At 41.8% G+C, this 16,941-nt stretch overlaps 1 protein-coding gene across 7 annotated transcripts in view; it reads right to left on the bottom strand.

Annotated features, from left to right (window-relative positions):
* ttc28 (tetratricopeptide repeat domain 28) overlaps positions 1-16,941 on the bottom strand; it is an 886,755-nt gene that overhangs the window by 94,984 nt on the left and 774,830 nt on the right. For all 7 annotated transcript variants that reach the window (XM_059988046.1, XM_059988048.1, XM_059988047.1 and 4 more), the window contains one exon: positions 11,152-11,296. In XM_059988046.1, coding sequence (XP_059844029.1) covers positions 11,152-11,296 — 145 coding nt within the window. The remainder of the gene's footprint in view (positions 1-11,151; positions 11,297-16,941) is intronic.

Genomic DNA, 16,941 nt, shown 5'->3' with positions numbered 1-16,941 from the left:
CCGTCTGCCGGGGGCGACTGTACGAACTCCGCGACCTGGGCAGCTGTGTCCTGGTCGAGGGAGCCCACCACGTAGTAGTAGCGGGTGTCTTCTGAGGTGATCCGGCGAACGTGGAATTGGGCTTCGGCTTGCTGGAACCATAGGTCCGGGCGCTGTGTCCAGAAACCCGGCAGTTTCAACGAAACCGCATGAACAGAGGCGGCGTCGGTCATTTCTGGTCCAAAAATCGTTTGGACCGTCGGGGTCACCAATTGTAGCGGTGTGCTACAAACAGCGCTAAAATTACGACACGGAGTCGGTAACTGCAGTCGAAGGAAAAACTTTATTCGAAAACTTCAGCCTCACTTTTAAGCCTCTGTCAACCGGCCCCCCATGGCGAAGAGGCTCCAAAGCTCTGTGCTCGCAAACCCCCGTAGGCTATCTAATTGTGAGTCGGTTCGCATACGCTAGGAAATGAGCCGCCACAACACTATGCTAAGGGTTCGCTCCAGTCTTAGGGTTGTACGACATCAAAACAGTTCCTATAGCCTACGGTGTCCATGGCGACCAATAAGTCTATCTACACCAGGGGCTCCCAACCTTTTTATGCCATGGACCCTTACCATTAACCGAGGGGTCCATGAATCCCAAGACAGGAACCCCTGATCTATATTAATCTGACTTGCCTGCATTAATTCCACATCACTCTATTTCATGTTCAATCAAGCAACTCTTCAGGTGTCTCTTAAATATTATTACTGTACTTGCCTCCACCACCTTGTCTGGTAGCTCTTTGCCGAGGCAAGAACAGTATCATTTTGTCTGAGAAAATTACTCCTTAGAACCCCTTTTGGCCTTAGAAACATAAAAGCAAATGTAAATTAATATACAGAGTAGAATCTCCCTCACCCCCAGTGAAAGAGGAATCTAACAAAGTTCGCAATGTGACAGGCACAGACGTTCCACCCAGCAAAAACCACCCCCGCCCCCCCGCAATCCCATAGCCCCCCTCCCCCGGTCAACCTTCAGGGTGTATGTATACAGGACGTTTGATTGTGAAAGAACACAACAATTTATTTGATCACATGTTGGAACTATTTACACACACATATATATATATTCTTTGTTGAGTATTTTATTGGCAGTCTCAAAGCTAATAGCTAAATGCTAATGCAAATAGCTTTTCTATTTCTTTTGCAAACTTTCCTTGTACTGTGATGTGGCTTGCTTGGCAGATTTGAGCATTTTGCCAGAAGTCCCAACTTCACAGCAGTTTATGTCAATGAATTTGTTAATTTTGCAAGATATCAGATTCACAAGTGTTTTGTGAGACAGCTGACTTCTGAATTCTGTCTTAATGTGACGCACCATGCTGAAAGCCCTTTCTACATCACAATTAGAATTTGGCAGCACCAAAACCAGATTCATCAACTGGCAGAGCTCTTTGAATCTCAACTGCCTTGATAGGTCTACTTAGCACAAAGAAATCCATTCATTCATTCATTCATTCATTCTCATTCTCTCTCTCTCTCTCTCTCTCTCTCTCCCCCCCCCCTCTCCCTCCCTCCCTCTTGCTCGCTCGTTCTCAAAAAATTGATTTCTGGGATATTGTATATAATCTGTGGGCGTCAGGGAGCTGCTATCAATATGCGGGAGACTCCCGGAACTTCCGGGAGAGGTGGGATATCTGCAGGTAAAGATCTGTATTTGTGCATCTTTGATCTTTAACCTCAGCTTGCCCCTCTGCTTCAGGGATACAAGGAAAACTACACAGAACCTGTAAATGTTAACATACCAACCCTGGCAGAAAATGAAAGGGGACGTTTGGAAGGAAATAAATAGCCTGCATGAAAGGATAATAATCCTCCAAGAGGATCATGGCCTTGTAGAGTTTGCAGGCTTAAGTGTTTCAATGACCCGGAGAGTTATATTGGCTGGAGTCAGAGCTTTAACCTCTGGCTCTTGGTAGGGTTGCCTATGTCAAACAGATCAAAGGGTAGAGCTCAGGGTAGGAGCAGCCCACTGATCCTCCAGGTTCAGGGCTAACAACCCTGACTGGTCAAACAAAACTGGTATGGAAACGGCAAGAATCCTTCTACATCTGTGTGCAACGGTAATCCTGAGTCTCCATTTGGGACTTCCATGGCCGTCAGTAGCGAAAACCGAGAGAAATGGCCCTGAACGCCGCCAAATGGTCAAGGGCAGACAGAGATGGAGAACCTTAATTGCTACCCTAAACACCAGCAGGCATAATGAGCAGTTCAGTAAGTATGAAATGATAGTCTGCAAGAGCTGCACTTTTTTATATTACACATTGTTCTGTTGAAAATGTTTTTTTCTGATCATGCTGCCGAAGAAATATTAAAATCGCGGGCATTTGGCGCCCTCTGCTGGTTTTCAATGGAATATAAATGAATACATGTATAAACGAGTTCACTCAGTTTAAAAAAAGACAATGTTTTGTTGAATGAACTTAGAACTGGTAGCATCTATGAAGGAAAAGGGATAGCCTACATTTTGGGTTGAGACCCTGCAATATTGACAATCTATTTCCCATCACAGATGCTGCCTGATCAGCTTAGTATCACCAGCAGCTCTTCCTAAATTTCTAATGGTCTCAGCCTGAAACTTAGACTGTTTATTCCTTTCCGTAAATGCTGCCTGACCTGCTGAGTTTCTCCAGCATTTTGTGCGTGTTAGTTTGGATTTTCAGCATCTGCCGAATTTCTCATGTTTACCTTTTCCAAATTTTATTATTTTATTTATTTTTGATTTTAATTTAGAGATGCAGCAGTTACAGGCTCCTCTGATCCAGCAAGCCCAGAGCTTCTCAATTACACTCACGTTACCAATTAATCTACAAACCCTTACGCCTTAGGATTGCGGGAGGAAACTAGAGCATCCGGTCACAAGGAGAATGCACAAACTTCTTACAGACAGCGGCAGGTGCTGTAATAGTGTTATGCTAACCATTGTGCTAAAGTGCCGCCCTCTTTTCCTCTCCGGATCCCAGCATCTACAGCCTCCTGTGTCTCCCATCTCACTTAGTGGTCTGGCAACTGAACTGCCTGACTGTTCTGAATCATTTCAGACTATAAGTTAACCACAGAATATAAAAATAAGAATAAAAGAACTTGTTTATTAATGCAATGAGTCAGATTCACTTTAACCATTGGCTCACCAGAAAATTCACTGATATTTATATATCTTTATACTTCACATTATATATGAAATAATCATGGAATTTCTTTTTATTTATTTATTGAGATACAGCACAGAACAGGCCCTTCCTGGCCTTCGAGGCGCATTGCTCAGCAACCCCAATTCAACCCTAGGCCAATCACAGGACAATTTACATTGACCAATTAATCTACCAGTCAGAACGGAGTACAGTCAGGTCTCCGGCACTGTAAGGCATTGTGCTAACCACTCCACTACTGCACCGCCTCATAAGTAAAGAGTTTGAGACATAAATGCTGCTTCCACCTTCAACAGGCTTCAGACGGGCTGATGGCATGATTTGTGCCGGTCAATAGTGAAACTCATAGTTTCCACAAATGAAATGGTAAGGGTGGATGGGAGGCTGGAGATGTACCCACACTTACTGCTGTGCTGGATGCCAGCCTAAGGTACAGAGTTGAACCTTGCTCACTGAAACTGCCCTAAGTGGGATTTGAACTCTTTGTCTCCTGAGTCCAAGGCAGAATGGTTGTACTATCACAACGATTTATTCCAGAGTCTTAGAGTTGTACAAGATAGAAACAGTTCCTATAGCCCACCGTGTCTATGGAAACCGTCATGTCGATCTATCCCCGGGGTCCACGGACCCCCAGGTTAATGGTAGGTGTCCATAGCATAATAAAGGTAGAGAACCCCTGATCTATACTAGCCCAACTTGCCTGCAGTAATTCCACATCACTCTATTTCCTGTTCAATCTAGTGACCCTCCAGATGCCTCTAAAATGTTGTTACTGTGCCTGCCTCCACCACTTCCTCTGGTAGCTGTTTCCAGAGGCAAGATGCTTTACGTGGAACATTTATCCCAAGATCCGCTTTATACCTACTCCCTCTCGCTGTAAACCTCTGCCCGCTGGAATTAGGTATCTCCACAGTGGGAGACAGACTCTGGCTGTTTGCCCTTTCCATGGTTCTCATAATTTTAAATTCAAAGTTCAAACTGAATTTCATTATTAAAGTACATATATAACACCACATACATCTCTGAGATTCATTTTCCTGCAGGCACACTCAGCAAACCTATAGAATAGTAACTATAAAAGGATCAGTGAAAGAGCAACCGGCGTGCAGAAGACACCAAACTGTTCAAATGCAAATATAATTTAATAGCAATAAATAACAAGAACATGATATAAGGAGATGAAGAGTCCTTAAAAGTGAGATCATTGGTTGTGGGGACATCTCAAAGGATGGGCAAGTGAGTGTAGTTATCCCCTTCTGTTCAAGAGCCTAATGGTTGAGGGGTAGTAACTGTTCTTGAAACTGGTGGTGCGAGTCCTGAGACTCATGTACCAACTACCTGATGGCAGCAGCAAGTCGAGAGCATGGAAAAAAAGGAGGGAGGAGTGAAGACAGAGGGGAGAGAGGGAAGGGAGGAGGGGAGAGGGAGGAGGGAGAGAAAAGAGAGAGAGGAGACGGAGAGAGGAAAGAGGAGAAAGGAGAGGAGAGAAAAAGGAGAGAGGAGGGAGGAGAGGAGTGAGGGGAGAAGAGAGGGAGGGAGAGGGAGAAGGGTGGAGGGGAGAGAAGGGGAGAGGGAGGGAGAGAGGGAGGGGGAGAGAGAGTGAGAGAGAGAGAGAGAGAGAGAGATGCAAAAATTGTTTCATGTATCTCTATTTCGTCACTTTTCAACCTCCTCTGCTCCAAGGGAAACAGACCTAACCTTTCTAATCTCTTTTTATAACTCAGGGCCTGCAGAACACCTTTCTGGTGAAGTTGTTTACCAATTGAGTTAACATGTCAAATGGCCAGAGAGCAATCTTACAAAAAGAGATTAACTGGTGAGATAATATCAGCAGAAAATGATAAACTCTCTTCGTCCCTTATCAAAAGCACACCTTAAGTGGTGAACTTGCAGTATGTCTAGTGTTGTCAACTTTCTTCTTCAGAAAAAATACTGACACAGAATCCCATTCCGATGGCTCCTCATCCTGCCACTGTCAAATGTGTATCTTTGATGACATATACCAGCTTTATCTATAAAGTCTCATTTAGCTTAACTGCACCTCCTACAGCTACCTAGCCTTGTAGATACAGGACAGAAAGCAAGAGCATTTCCAGTGGAGAAGAGGATGCATGCTTGGGAAACAATATGGAAGACTTATTCAGAGAAACAGTAGGTTGTTTGTTCAAAGATATATAGATCTAGTTGTTTCCCAGAGTTATATTCTGTACACATCCTGCTATTTTGTACTGCATACACCCTTACCATTCAGTATTCTCAGCGTTTTTCTCACCATGTTCCTGAGTGCACAGTCCGTTCATAAAAAAACAGGAAATACAAGGCACCACATGCTTCCTTTTCCCAGCAAACAGATCACTCTTGTCCACTGACCTTGTTAAAATTGCACAATACAGGACTCCTGCAAACTTAAGGCACACAGATTTTTTTCGGATGGTTATACAAATGTTGATTGGACATGATTCTACATTGAGGTGGTTGAGTCAAGCAGCTGTGCCCAGACTAGCTTGGAGCCATCTCCTTCCTATCTGTGCATTGGACAGCTCAGTAGATGTTAAAGCTGTCGTATAGCTTCAGCGACCAGGTTCAGTCCTGACCTAGAGGGCTCTCTGCAGAGATTTTGAATACTTTGCCTGAGGCAACACAAGTTTCACTCAGAGACCCTGTACTCCTTCCACATCCCGAGGAAGTGTTTGCTTGTACAGGTTACCTCCGGTGAGAGTGGCAGCAGGACCAGGAGGAGCTGATGGTCATGAGAGAGAGAATGAATTACAGTTTGGGAGAGGGGCGATGGAACGGCTCCAAAAGCCTCCACCGACTCGATGGGACAAATCAGCTCCCTCTCTGTTGTAAGGGGAATATGCACCATCAGCCAACTTTAGCCGAGCACTGTTGCAAACCTGAGTGGATTTATTCCTCTGTTCACGCATGCCACTTCTCCCATAGTTTGTGCACATCTGACTTGCAGTCACACCTCAATATTAAATCATCATCATCATGATGTGGTGTGTCGTATGACATGGGCGAGCATGGTCTATAGCAACACACACACAAAATGCTGGAGGAACTCAGAAGGTCAGGCAGCATCTACGGAAATGAATAAAGAGCTGACATTTTGGTCCGAGACCCTTCCTCAGACCGGAGAAAGAAGAGGGAAGATACCTGAATAAAAATTTTGGGGGGGGGGAATGATTAAGAGGCTGGCTGGAACATTATTCTAGTTTATTTAATTAACTTGATTTCCATCCCACAGGTTGAAATGGGATTTGAACTTCTGTCTCTGAATCACCAGTTCAATCCATAGAATTATTAGTTCACTAACACACCCAATCTGCTATTTTCATTCGTTCGTTATGTGCCGTGTCATAAGAAATGGCCAACCATGGTCTTTCCATGACTGATTGTTCTTGGCAAATTTTTCTACAGATGTGGTTTGATATTCCCTTTTGGGCAGTGTCTTTAACAAGATGGGTGACTCCAGCCATTATCAATACTCTTCAGAGATTGTCTGCCTGGCATCAATGGTCACATCACCAGGACTTGTGATATGTACCAGCTGCTCATACGACCAACCACCAGCTGCTCCCAAGGGCAAGGGTGGAGGGGTAAGCAAGTGCTACACCTTGCCCAAAAGGCTGATCTGCTGGCTAGTGGAGGGAAGGAGCACTTTACACCTCCTTTGGTAGAGATGCATCTCCACCCCGCCACCCAATATTAAATGGCAGTCATCAATACCTAGCAAGGAAATTCTCAGTGGTACTGAAATGATTTAAGTGTTCCAAGAGGCCATAAAGCCCATAAATCCCACTACATTCTCCATATGTTACCCACTGTTTATGCACAAATTTCTTCTATATCCTTGCTCCTTTCCTTTTCCCGTCCCATTGTTCCCTGGTGTATATTAGACCAGTTTTTCCCAAGAAATACTGAGAATTCTGTGTAGAATTGCTGGAATATCTTCTGAAAAGGAGCTTTACCACCAATGTTCCACAGTAAAGCTCCTCAAGGGCATTAACTTCCTGAAATTCCTCAGCACTGGGAAATTCACCCTATGGATAATGAATTGGTAGATGTGGTGCAGGAAGAGAGATTTCATTCATTTCTGTGCTTAGAAATGGCTCTGAAGGACAAAGTAAATTTAGACATTTACATTTTTAATGACAGATTTTACTCAAATATTTCCAATCCTTCAGTTTCTGGATTTTAAAATAATATTAATTTAGTTTCTTTCATACCTTTCTGAATTTTAATTGCTCTTGATTATTTTTTTAGAAGTTATAATCTTTCAGAAACACTCAATATTTTTGATAGCTGACCTAAGCTGAGTGAAAAAGGATTTTCGTCACCAATTCTACAGATAAGATATGTGTAGCCTTGCAACATGATATGACTTATCCTTAAAAGTCTGCACTCAGGCTGCTGTTAACTTAGTTGCCAGTAGGAGATCCTGTACATCAGGGGTTCCAAACCTGGGGTTCATGGACCCCTTGCTTAATGGCATTGGTCCATGACAAAAAAAAGGTTGGGAATCCCTGCTCTAAAGTTAAGAATGGACGACGAGTGGTTGGGACATCCTGTCATCCCATTTGGCACCAGCAAGTTCTGGGCTGTTTTTATTTCCTGCAATACTCGAATGTCCATAAAACATGCCTCTTAATGTCAGTCAAAAACATTCATAATTTTTGACAGCCAACTGTCAAATAAAACTCTTCACCATTTCTATGTAGAGGCCTGATGGAGCTTTATATGTATCTTCATTGGCAAGATTCAACAGAGTCCGTAAGACCATAAGATATAGGAGCAGAATTAAGCATTTGGCCCACTGTGTCTTCTCTGCTATTTCATCATGGCTGATCTATTTTCTCTCTCAGCCCCAACCTCCTGCCTTCTCTCCGTATCTCTTAATGCCCTGACCAATCAAGAACCTATCAACCTCTACCTTAACTCTACATAAAGACTTGGCCTCCACAGCTGCCTGTGGCAAAGAAATTCACAGGTTCACTACCCTTTAGCTAAAGAAATTCCTCATCTCTGTTCTAAATGGACACCCCTCTAATCTGTGGTTGTGTCCACACACCATAGGAAACATCCTCTCCACATGCACTCTACTGAACCCATCCTTTCCTTGAAGCCACCACTGGATTAGCCTCCTGCACTGAAGTCACACTGTCACTGGGCTACCAGTACACTGTTAATGTCATTGCTAAAAGCAGGTAAACATCTGAATGTGCATGAAATAGAAGTGTATAAAATTATGAAGGGGATAGATAGTTCTTTTCCCAGCATTGGGGTATGAAGAATCAGAGGGCACAGGACTAACATGAGGGGAAAATTTGAAGGGCAACTACTTTCCTTTTCACACAGACATGGAATGATGAAGTGGGAGTTGAAGAGACAAGTACAATAACAACTTTTAAAGGACACTTGAACAAGTACAGTTAGGAAAGGTTTAGATCAGAATCAGAATCAGGTTTAGTATCACTGGCATATGTCATCATATATATTAAAGTTAAATTAAATGTGTAGAGCAAAAATAGAAATAAAAAAGCAGTGAGGTAGTGTTCCTGGGATCATTCAGAAATTGGATGGCAGAGAGGAAGAAGCTGTTCTTGAATCATTGAGTGTGTGCCTTCAGGCTCCTGTACCTCCTTCCTGACAGTAACAATGAGAAGAGGGTATGTCCTGGGTGATGGGGGTCCTTAATGATGGATGCTACTCTTTTGAGGCATTAGTCCTTGAAGATGTCCTGGATTCAATGGAGCCTAGTGCCCATGATGGAGCTGCTTAAGTTTACAACTCTCTGCAGCTTATTTCAATCTTGTGCAGTAGCAGCCCACCCCATACCAGATGGTGATTCAGCCAGTTAGAATGCTCTCCACAGCCCATCTGTGTAAATTTGCATTTTCTGGTGACACACCAAACCTCTTCAAACTCCAAATGAAATATATTCACTTGTCGTGCCTCCTTGATAGCTGCATCGATATGTTGGGTCCAGGTTAGATCCTCAGAGATTATTGACACCCAGGAACTCGAAATTGCTCACTCTTTCCACTTCTGATTCTTTTATGAGGACTGGAGTGTGTACCCTCCATCTTACCCAACCTGAGGTCCATGGACCCCTCGGTTAATGGTATTGGTCCCTGGCATAAAAAAAAGGTTGGAAACTCCTGTTTAGAGGAATATGGGCCAAATGGAACAACCTACAAAGGGAATCTGGTCAGCATGGGCCTGCTTTTGTTCTGTATAGTCAACGTGACTCTTAAACCAAAAAGGGAGATTTATGTAAATTGGTGGCACCAGAGGTTCTGCCATCTATTTCTCTGAAGGCTGCAATACATCATTTGTGTGTAAGCTTAATCAGTAATCCCACTGGAATTTAAACTCAACTAATAAAACAAATTAAAAAACTAGTTACCATCAGTAATGGTGCAATTACCAAACTGTTGTAAAAATCCACCTGATTAGTCAGTCCTTCAATAACACCTGTTGTCAAATGACCAAAGGAATGTTTGGAGCAGGATTGAATGTTTGACCCTTTGCTCCTGTTCCACCATCAAGTAATTATAATATGACTATTACTACTACCACCACCTATACTACTGCTACTAATAATAATAACAATAATAACAGTAATAAAAGACCTCTTCCCAGAAACAGAAGGCTTCTTTCTGGGAATACAGGACCAGGTGGTTAACACAAAAATGATCAAAAATACATAATAAAAAAACCCAACAAATTTAACACAGAAAATGCCAAGAGAAACTTGAAACCATCCAACACTTTACAGGATCCTATTGCAGTTTAACTCAATCGGATTACTTACACAGGCACAACTGAGTGGCAAACATCATTTACCAAAATCTTGATTTAAAATACAAACACATAAAAGACACCATACCTTACTATAAATACAAGCCTGATCCAGTTTCAGAGTCTGGGTGCTACAAATTACATTACGACTGGTCCAATATTACAGATAAGACAATTGATAATATTCATCTGTATATAATATAGCAGGATACACAAGCAAGAACTCTCACTTACTAGATATAATCATTCCAAACACATATAACATACAGTAATCAATAAATGAAAAATATCAGAACTATATAGAATTATAAAAAGGGAATTGAGTACAATAGCAATATCTACAAATGGTATCATCGCAAAGTCACTACACAATAGCTTTAAACAATTATTTATGTAAATCTCCAGAAAGCCACGATACTAAACACCATTAGAATAGTCTGAAAGTTCCTAGCAACTGAGAAATGAGTGCGCTTAGCTATGCCCATACCTTAGGTTTTCCAGCTTGAGCTGAGAAAAAATAAATAACAATAATAAAGTAAAGGAGACCTGCAGGGGAAGCCTAATGTAGAGAGGATGGCAGGTGTAAGGAAGGAGCTGCCAGAGTAAATGGTAGAGGCAGGTACTCTACAATATTTAAAAGACATTTTGACAGGTATGTTGATAGGAAAGGGCCAAATGCAGAAAATATGATTAGCATAGACAGACATTGTGGATACTGGGGGCAAGTTAAGCAGAAGAGACTCTGTGAATCGCTATGTAAATGAAGGTCACCAATCCCATTTAAACGCAGGGGGAGCGTGCTGGATACGTCATCAGTAGGTGGTGTAAAACTGTCTGGCCACATTCGTAGTGCATCCAGTCCTCAGCTCAGCATCTTACAAAACAGCCTTAGCCTCGGTGACTAGTTCAGGTGCAGGGTGACAGATCAGGTGTTTGATCACCAGCCTGCTCTAGATCACCATGCTGCATGCAAGTCTGCATGCACACACCACAGCTGACGTGCTCAGTGTGGGCAGCAGCTTCTGCACCACTGTGTGCCCCTCAGTTTCTATTCTATAAAAAGTTTCTTTTTTATCAAAGTGTCCTACAACTCTTATTGCTTAAGACCATAACACATTTATCAAATGGCAATATAATGCATTTGATTCAGTGCACTGTTCACTTACCCCTTCCATAGGTGAGATGAGAAGGTCGTAGAGGGCACGAAGAGGCTGTTTATTGGAAGAGCTCTGCTTCCGTGGAAGGGACAAGGTGGAATCTTGAAGACTTGATGTGTTGCTGCTGAATAGGCTGCTCATACTTTGGCAGCTTCTAAAGAAACAGAAGAATCACATGATCAGAATAATATTCTCAGCTTGTGCTTGATGTTTCTTGTAAGATGGTGCATTCAAACCACTGAGGCTAACATATGGCACCTCTTTCCCCATGGTGTGTACAAAGATGCGTAGCGGGGCATACACTGACTGTCGGCATCAAAGCCTGTGAAGGGAACTCCGATGTCCTTGAATGGAAAATCCTACAAAAAGTAGTGGATACAGCCCAGTCCATCACAGGTAAAGCCTTCCTTGCCATTGAGCACATCTACATGAAACACAATCGCAGGAAAGCAGCGTCCATTATCAGGGATCACCACCACCCAGGACATACTCTCTTCTCATTACTGCCATCAGGAAGAGGTACAAAAGTGTCAGGATTCACACCACCAGGTTCAGGAACAGTTACTAGCCCTCAACCATCAGACTCTTGAACTAAAAATGATAACTTCACTCATCTTCATTCATTCCATCATTGAAATGTTTCTACAATCAATGGACTCACTTTCAAGGACTTTTCATCTCGTGTTCTTGATACATATTGTTTATTAATTAATTATTGTTTTATTTCTTCTTTTTGTATTTGTACAGCTTGCTGTCTTCTGCACTCCAGTTGGGCTGTCTTTCATTGGTTTTGTTATGTTCATTATTCTGTAGATTTATTGAGTATGAAATCCCAGGTTTGTATATGGTGACATATATGTACTTTGATAATAAAATTGACTTAAACTGTGAATACTTTTAAAATTTACAAATTGTAAGAGTACAGATGGACTGTTTTCAAAATATCATCTTGCTTATTAACTTGCAAATCTGCTTTCAACACAGACCAAAGATAATTTGCATCTCAAAACACTCGATGATCATGAGATAAAATTCTTAAATCTCCATGGATCTTTAGCAGTTTTGTTTGGACTCAGAAATCACACATTCATTTCTGGATCCACCTAAGTAACATCATAGTTCCCAACAAATGAACCTAAGTGCTTGCATGAAATAATTGTCATCAGCTCAAGAGTTCCACACAAGTACAAAGGAAGAGGATTTCCCAGTAGCCAAACATTTTAACTCCACCACCCATTCCCATTCCGACATGATGGTCCATGACCTCCTCACGATGTGGCCACTCCTAGAGAAGGAAAAGCCAATAATCTGTCTGGGTAGCCTCCAACTGACACCATGAGCATCAATGTTTCTAACTTCTGGTAATTTATGAGCACTCCCCTTTATCAGTTTTTCCAATCCCCATTGTGGCTCCGCTCTTATCCTTTCTTTTCACCTCACACATCTATCACCACCCTTTTTTGCCCCTCCACCTTCCCTTTCTCCCATTATCCACTCTCCTCTCCAAACAGATCCTTTCTTCTTCAGCTCTTTACCTTTACCACATATCAGCTCCCAGCTTCTCACTTCATCCTCTCCTCCCTTATCCACCTATCTTCTCCTTCACCTGACTTCACCTATCACCTACCAGCTTGTACTCTTTCCCCTCCGTCCAGTTGCTTATGCTGGCTTCTCCCCTCTTCCTCTCCCGTCCTAATTAAGGGTCTCAGTTTATTCCTCAAGATCAAGGGTTCCCAATCAGGGGTCATGGCATAAAGAAAAGTTGGGAACTCCTGACCTAGATGCTGCTTGTCTGCTTTAGTTCTTCCAGTATTTTGTGTGTATTACTCTGGACTTCCAACATCTCCAAAATCCCTTGTGTTTATGATGATTCTCCAATGGATATACCTTCCACAAACTGTTCATTTCTACTTCATTTATCTATTCCCTCTCCCACAAAACCATTACTCCAATATCTAATACAAGCTCAACATCAAGCTTATTATCATACAGCTAAACAAAACAACATTCCTCTGGCAACAAGGAGAAAGACAAAGTACATATATCACAAGCAAAGAACATAATAATATTAACAAATTATAAAAAAAATTCTGTGGATATACAAGTTGTCATCAAGTCCACATAAAACCATAAAATATAGGAGCAGAATTAGGCCACTTGGCCCAATGGGTCAGCTCTGCAATTCCAACATGGTTGACTTATTATCCCTCTCCTCCTCATTCTCCTGCTTTCCCTTTCACACCCTGACTAATCAAGAATTTATCAGCCTCTGCTTTAAATATACCCAATGACTTGACCTCCGCAGCCGTCTATGGCAAAGAATTCCACAGATTCACCACTCCCTGGCTAAAGAAATTCTTTCTTTATCTCTGTTCCAAATGGGCATCCTTCTATTCTGAGTCTGTACCCTCTGGTCCTATACTCTCAATTTTATTGGAAGCATTTTCTCCACACCCACTCTACCCAGGCCTTTCAATATTCAATAGGTTTCAATGAGATCCGCCTCATTTTTCTAAACTCAGGAGAGCACAGGCCCAGAGCCATCAACCTTTCCTCATATGTTAAACCTTTTAGTCCTGGGATCAGTATTGTGAACCTCCTCTGGACCCTCTCCAATGCCAACATATCTTTTCTTAGATAAGGAGCCCAAATCTCTCAAAGTATGACAAAACGTTCAATATACAACAGTATAATGCTATTGCTAATCCACCACAGATGGTCCCAAGCCCAGCTGAGAAAGCTTGAGGTTTGGGCATGAGGCTAGAAACCTCATTCTATAATAGTTCATGCTACAGAATTTCCAAGGGCCTCATCCCTGGGAGAGCAAGGTTCTTCAAAGATGGGCTACAGTTGGAGAAACTTGAAAGACTGGGCCAGGACAGACAACCCTGGTGAGCTTCTGCTGGCTGCTTATTCTCCTGTAGGGGCGATGGACTTAGGCAGACAATGCCAATGGTGTTATCATAAATAGTGTGTACTAGGTGATAGTCAGGTTACTGTCCACTTTAGATTAACACAAATCAGCCTCTTGGAAGGTGCCAACAACCTCCGTCATCTGGAATCTTGTCAATTTATGCACCATACCATGTAAAGGAAATCTTAATTATGCACTTCTTATGCTAGGTTTCTGTACAGTTTAAATAATTCTTTATCAGGCAAATAAAAACAAATTCCTCTAAACAATTGTATCACTTTTCCCCAAGCCTTTCCAATAACTCAATGTTCGATTGGTGACAAGAGTATGCTATTGCAAGTAAGAAAGCAGATGGCAAAAGCACCAGAAGGCCATTCTGCCCTTCCTGCCCATTCGGCCATTCAATGAGATTGTGACTAGTCTCTTTTTGTGAAAGGGAGCATAGGTTCAGTCTGCCAAATTTTTCTTCATATACCCCCAATCAAAGTGAAGAAACCATTGCATTTCAGATGGCGGCACTTGCAGACGCAGCAGTGGCTCAGCTCACTCTCGGCTTTGTATGTTTCTTAGTTCTGCTAAGTACCCTAAGTATAGTAGCAGCTCTCACCAGTTACGATCGATCCCAGGTACTGGTCATTGGAGAACACGCAACTTATTTTCTGCTACTTATGTATTTAATACTGTTTTTCTATTACTGTCTTGTTTTTATCTACCGCTTTGTTTGATTGCCTGAGAGGAAGCCAAACAGAGTTTCATTGTACCTATGTATAATGACAAAAAGATCATTCATTCATTCATCCAACCTGGGGCCCATGGACCCCTTACTTAATGCTATTGGTCTGTGGCATAAAAAAGGATGGGAAGCCCTCCTTAAGCCAGGAAATCAGAATATTCCAAGCACAATTTCACCTGGGCTCTAAAAATTAGGGAAAGATTGTTTTCCTCTTGTTCTCAAACCTTGTTACAGTAAAGGCCTTCTTGGTTCTATTCTCTACCACAAACGTTATTAGTAAAACTGTTTCTTGAGTCTTTTTTTAACCTAGAGACCCCAGCAGCATTACTCTACATTAGTTTTATCAATAATTGTTTCAAGCAGATCAGATATTATCAAGGAACAAGGCCAAGTCATTTCTTTTTCAATCTCTGATGTGTTGCACAAATTCGCTGGGACATCTTCCTGAATACGAAACCATCATAAGACACATTGCAATACTGGTGAACTGTTATCTTTTAGATAAGCTGTGTTTTCTCTTCACATGTTGATAAGAATGACTTGAATTATCATGATGTGAGTTTGAATTGGTCCTTTTCTCCAAGCTGATAGAGTTTAATGTGATACCTTAAATGTACCTTTTCTTAATTAATCACTATCATGTGTATGGTTCAATAGTTCCCTAGTGGTTAATTCTTCTCAAGAGTAAGAAGCTCATGTCTTGTTCATGTCATGTCTCCCCGGTGGTTATATCTTCTCAAGTTCATGTCTTTTTCTTGTCTTGTATCATAACTCAAGGCTAAGAGGTTCATGTCATCTCTTCCCTGGTGGTCATTTCTTCTTAAGGCTAAGAAATTCATGTCTATTTCTCATCTTGAATCATAATTCAGTGCAGAAATGCAAGAAACGTGTTTCATTCCTTCTCAGTACATCTTATCACCATTGGCTCTGTTAGCAGTGTGTTCACCTCTAAGTGAGACTTGCAAGTTTATGAAGCCACTCCAGAGATTTGCACATGATCATTCATGCTGTCACTCCCACACAACACCAAGAAAATGCTGCAGTCAGAAATCTTGTCTTTCAAAGTGCTTTTAACACTGTGGCCCCACCCTACTCTCAGGTGGACATAAATATAGCAGGCTATTAATTTGAGAAAGAGCCGAGTAGGTATCCTTAGTGTTCTGTCCAACACCGTTCTCTCATCCAGCATCATTCTGATTTTGGTATACTTCTGCTATTTCTAGACACTTGAGTAAAATTGTGCAAATAATTCTTTGTCTGCAAAGTACTTCTTTACAATACTGTAAGGTTGTAAATGGTGCCAAAGAAATCCTCAACTTTCCTTCTTTGCATCGGTTCCAAGGTGACCAAATTGAATGGGATGTTCAAAGTGATGGGTCAGCTGAACATCGTTCAAACTTAGGATACCTTTTTTCTGTGCTGCAGGTAATTCTCGTTTTCAGTATTTTACTTCTTTTCCCGATTGTTGAGTGCTAGTGGGTATGTTATCCCTCTGCTCTCCACCCATCACCCACAACCAACTAGTACGAAATCTCTAAAATTTACTCTGCATTCTTATCAGCAAACTCACTCTGCTAAGATTGCCGGCCTAGCCTTTGGACCAACTGCATGTCTTTTTGCTCTATTTTTAGAGAATGGTACAACACAGGAGTGTCCCCTATGGCCTAAGACCATAGTAATAATTTAAACTGGACACCAGCCTGCATATGATCCACTGTATATCTCTGCTTGTTCACATATCTGTCCAGATCAGTGGCTTCCAAACTTTTTTTGGTTTACCACTCCTTTGGCACCCAGACCACATCCTCAGCAGAGCACCAGCTCCACTTTCCTTTCTGGCCATTACATTAAAAAGAACTATAAAGAACTTTGATGTATGATGCACAGTGAAAGGAAATAACTGAAAACTCAAACCAGTGACAAATAATTGCAAAAAATATTCATCTATTTTAAGCTACTAGTTACAGCAAAATCCATTTTCATCAATGATTTTAGAGCGTACATTAATAGTCCAACTATTCACTACTTATTTGCTTTTTCACTTTACAAGATATGGTTTGGCTTGGTATAGTGATATCAGCTTTGCAAAATCAGGCTGAATGTCATTCAGAAGGAGTCTCAGATCCCCATTCCTTCAAAGAAGTTGTAATGA

This window comes from Hypanus sabinus, chromosome 13 (assembly GCF_030144855.1).
Source record: "Hypanus sabinus isolate sHypSab1 chromosome 13, sHypSab1.hap1, whole genome shotgun sequence".
NCBI classification, from domain to species: Eukaryota; Metazoa; Chordata; class Chondrichthyes; order Myliobatiformes; family Dasyatidae; genus Hypanus; species Hypanus sabinus.
The sequence above is the reverse complement of the archived record's forward strand: the minus strand, read 5'-3'. Positions and strand labels throughout refer to the sequence as shown.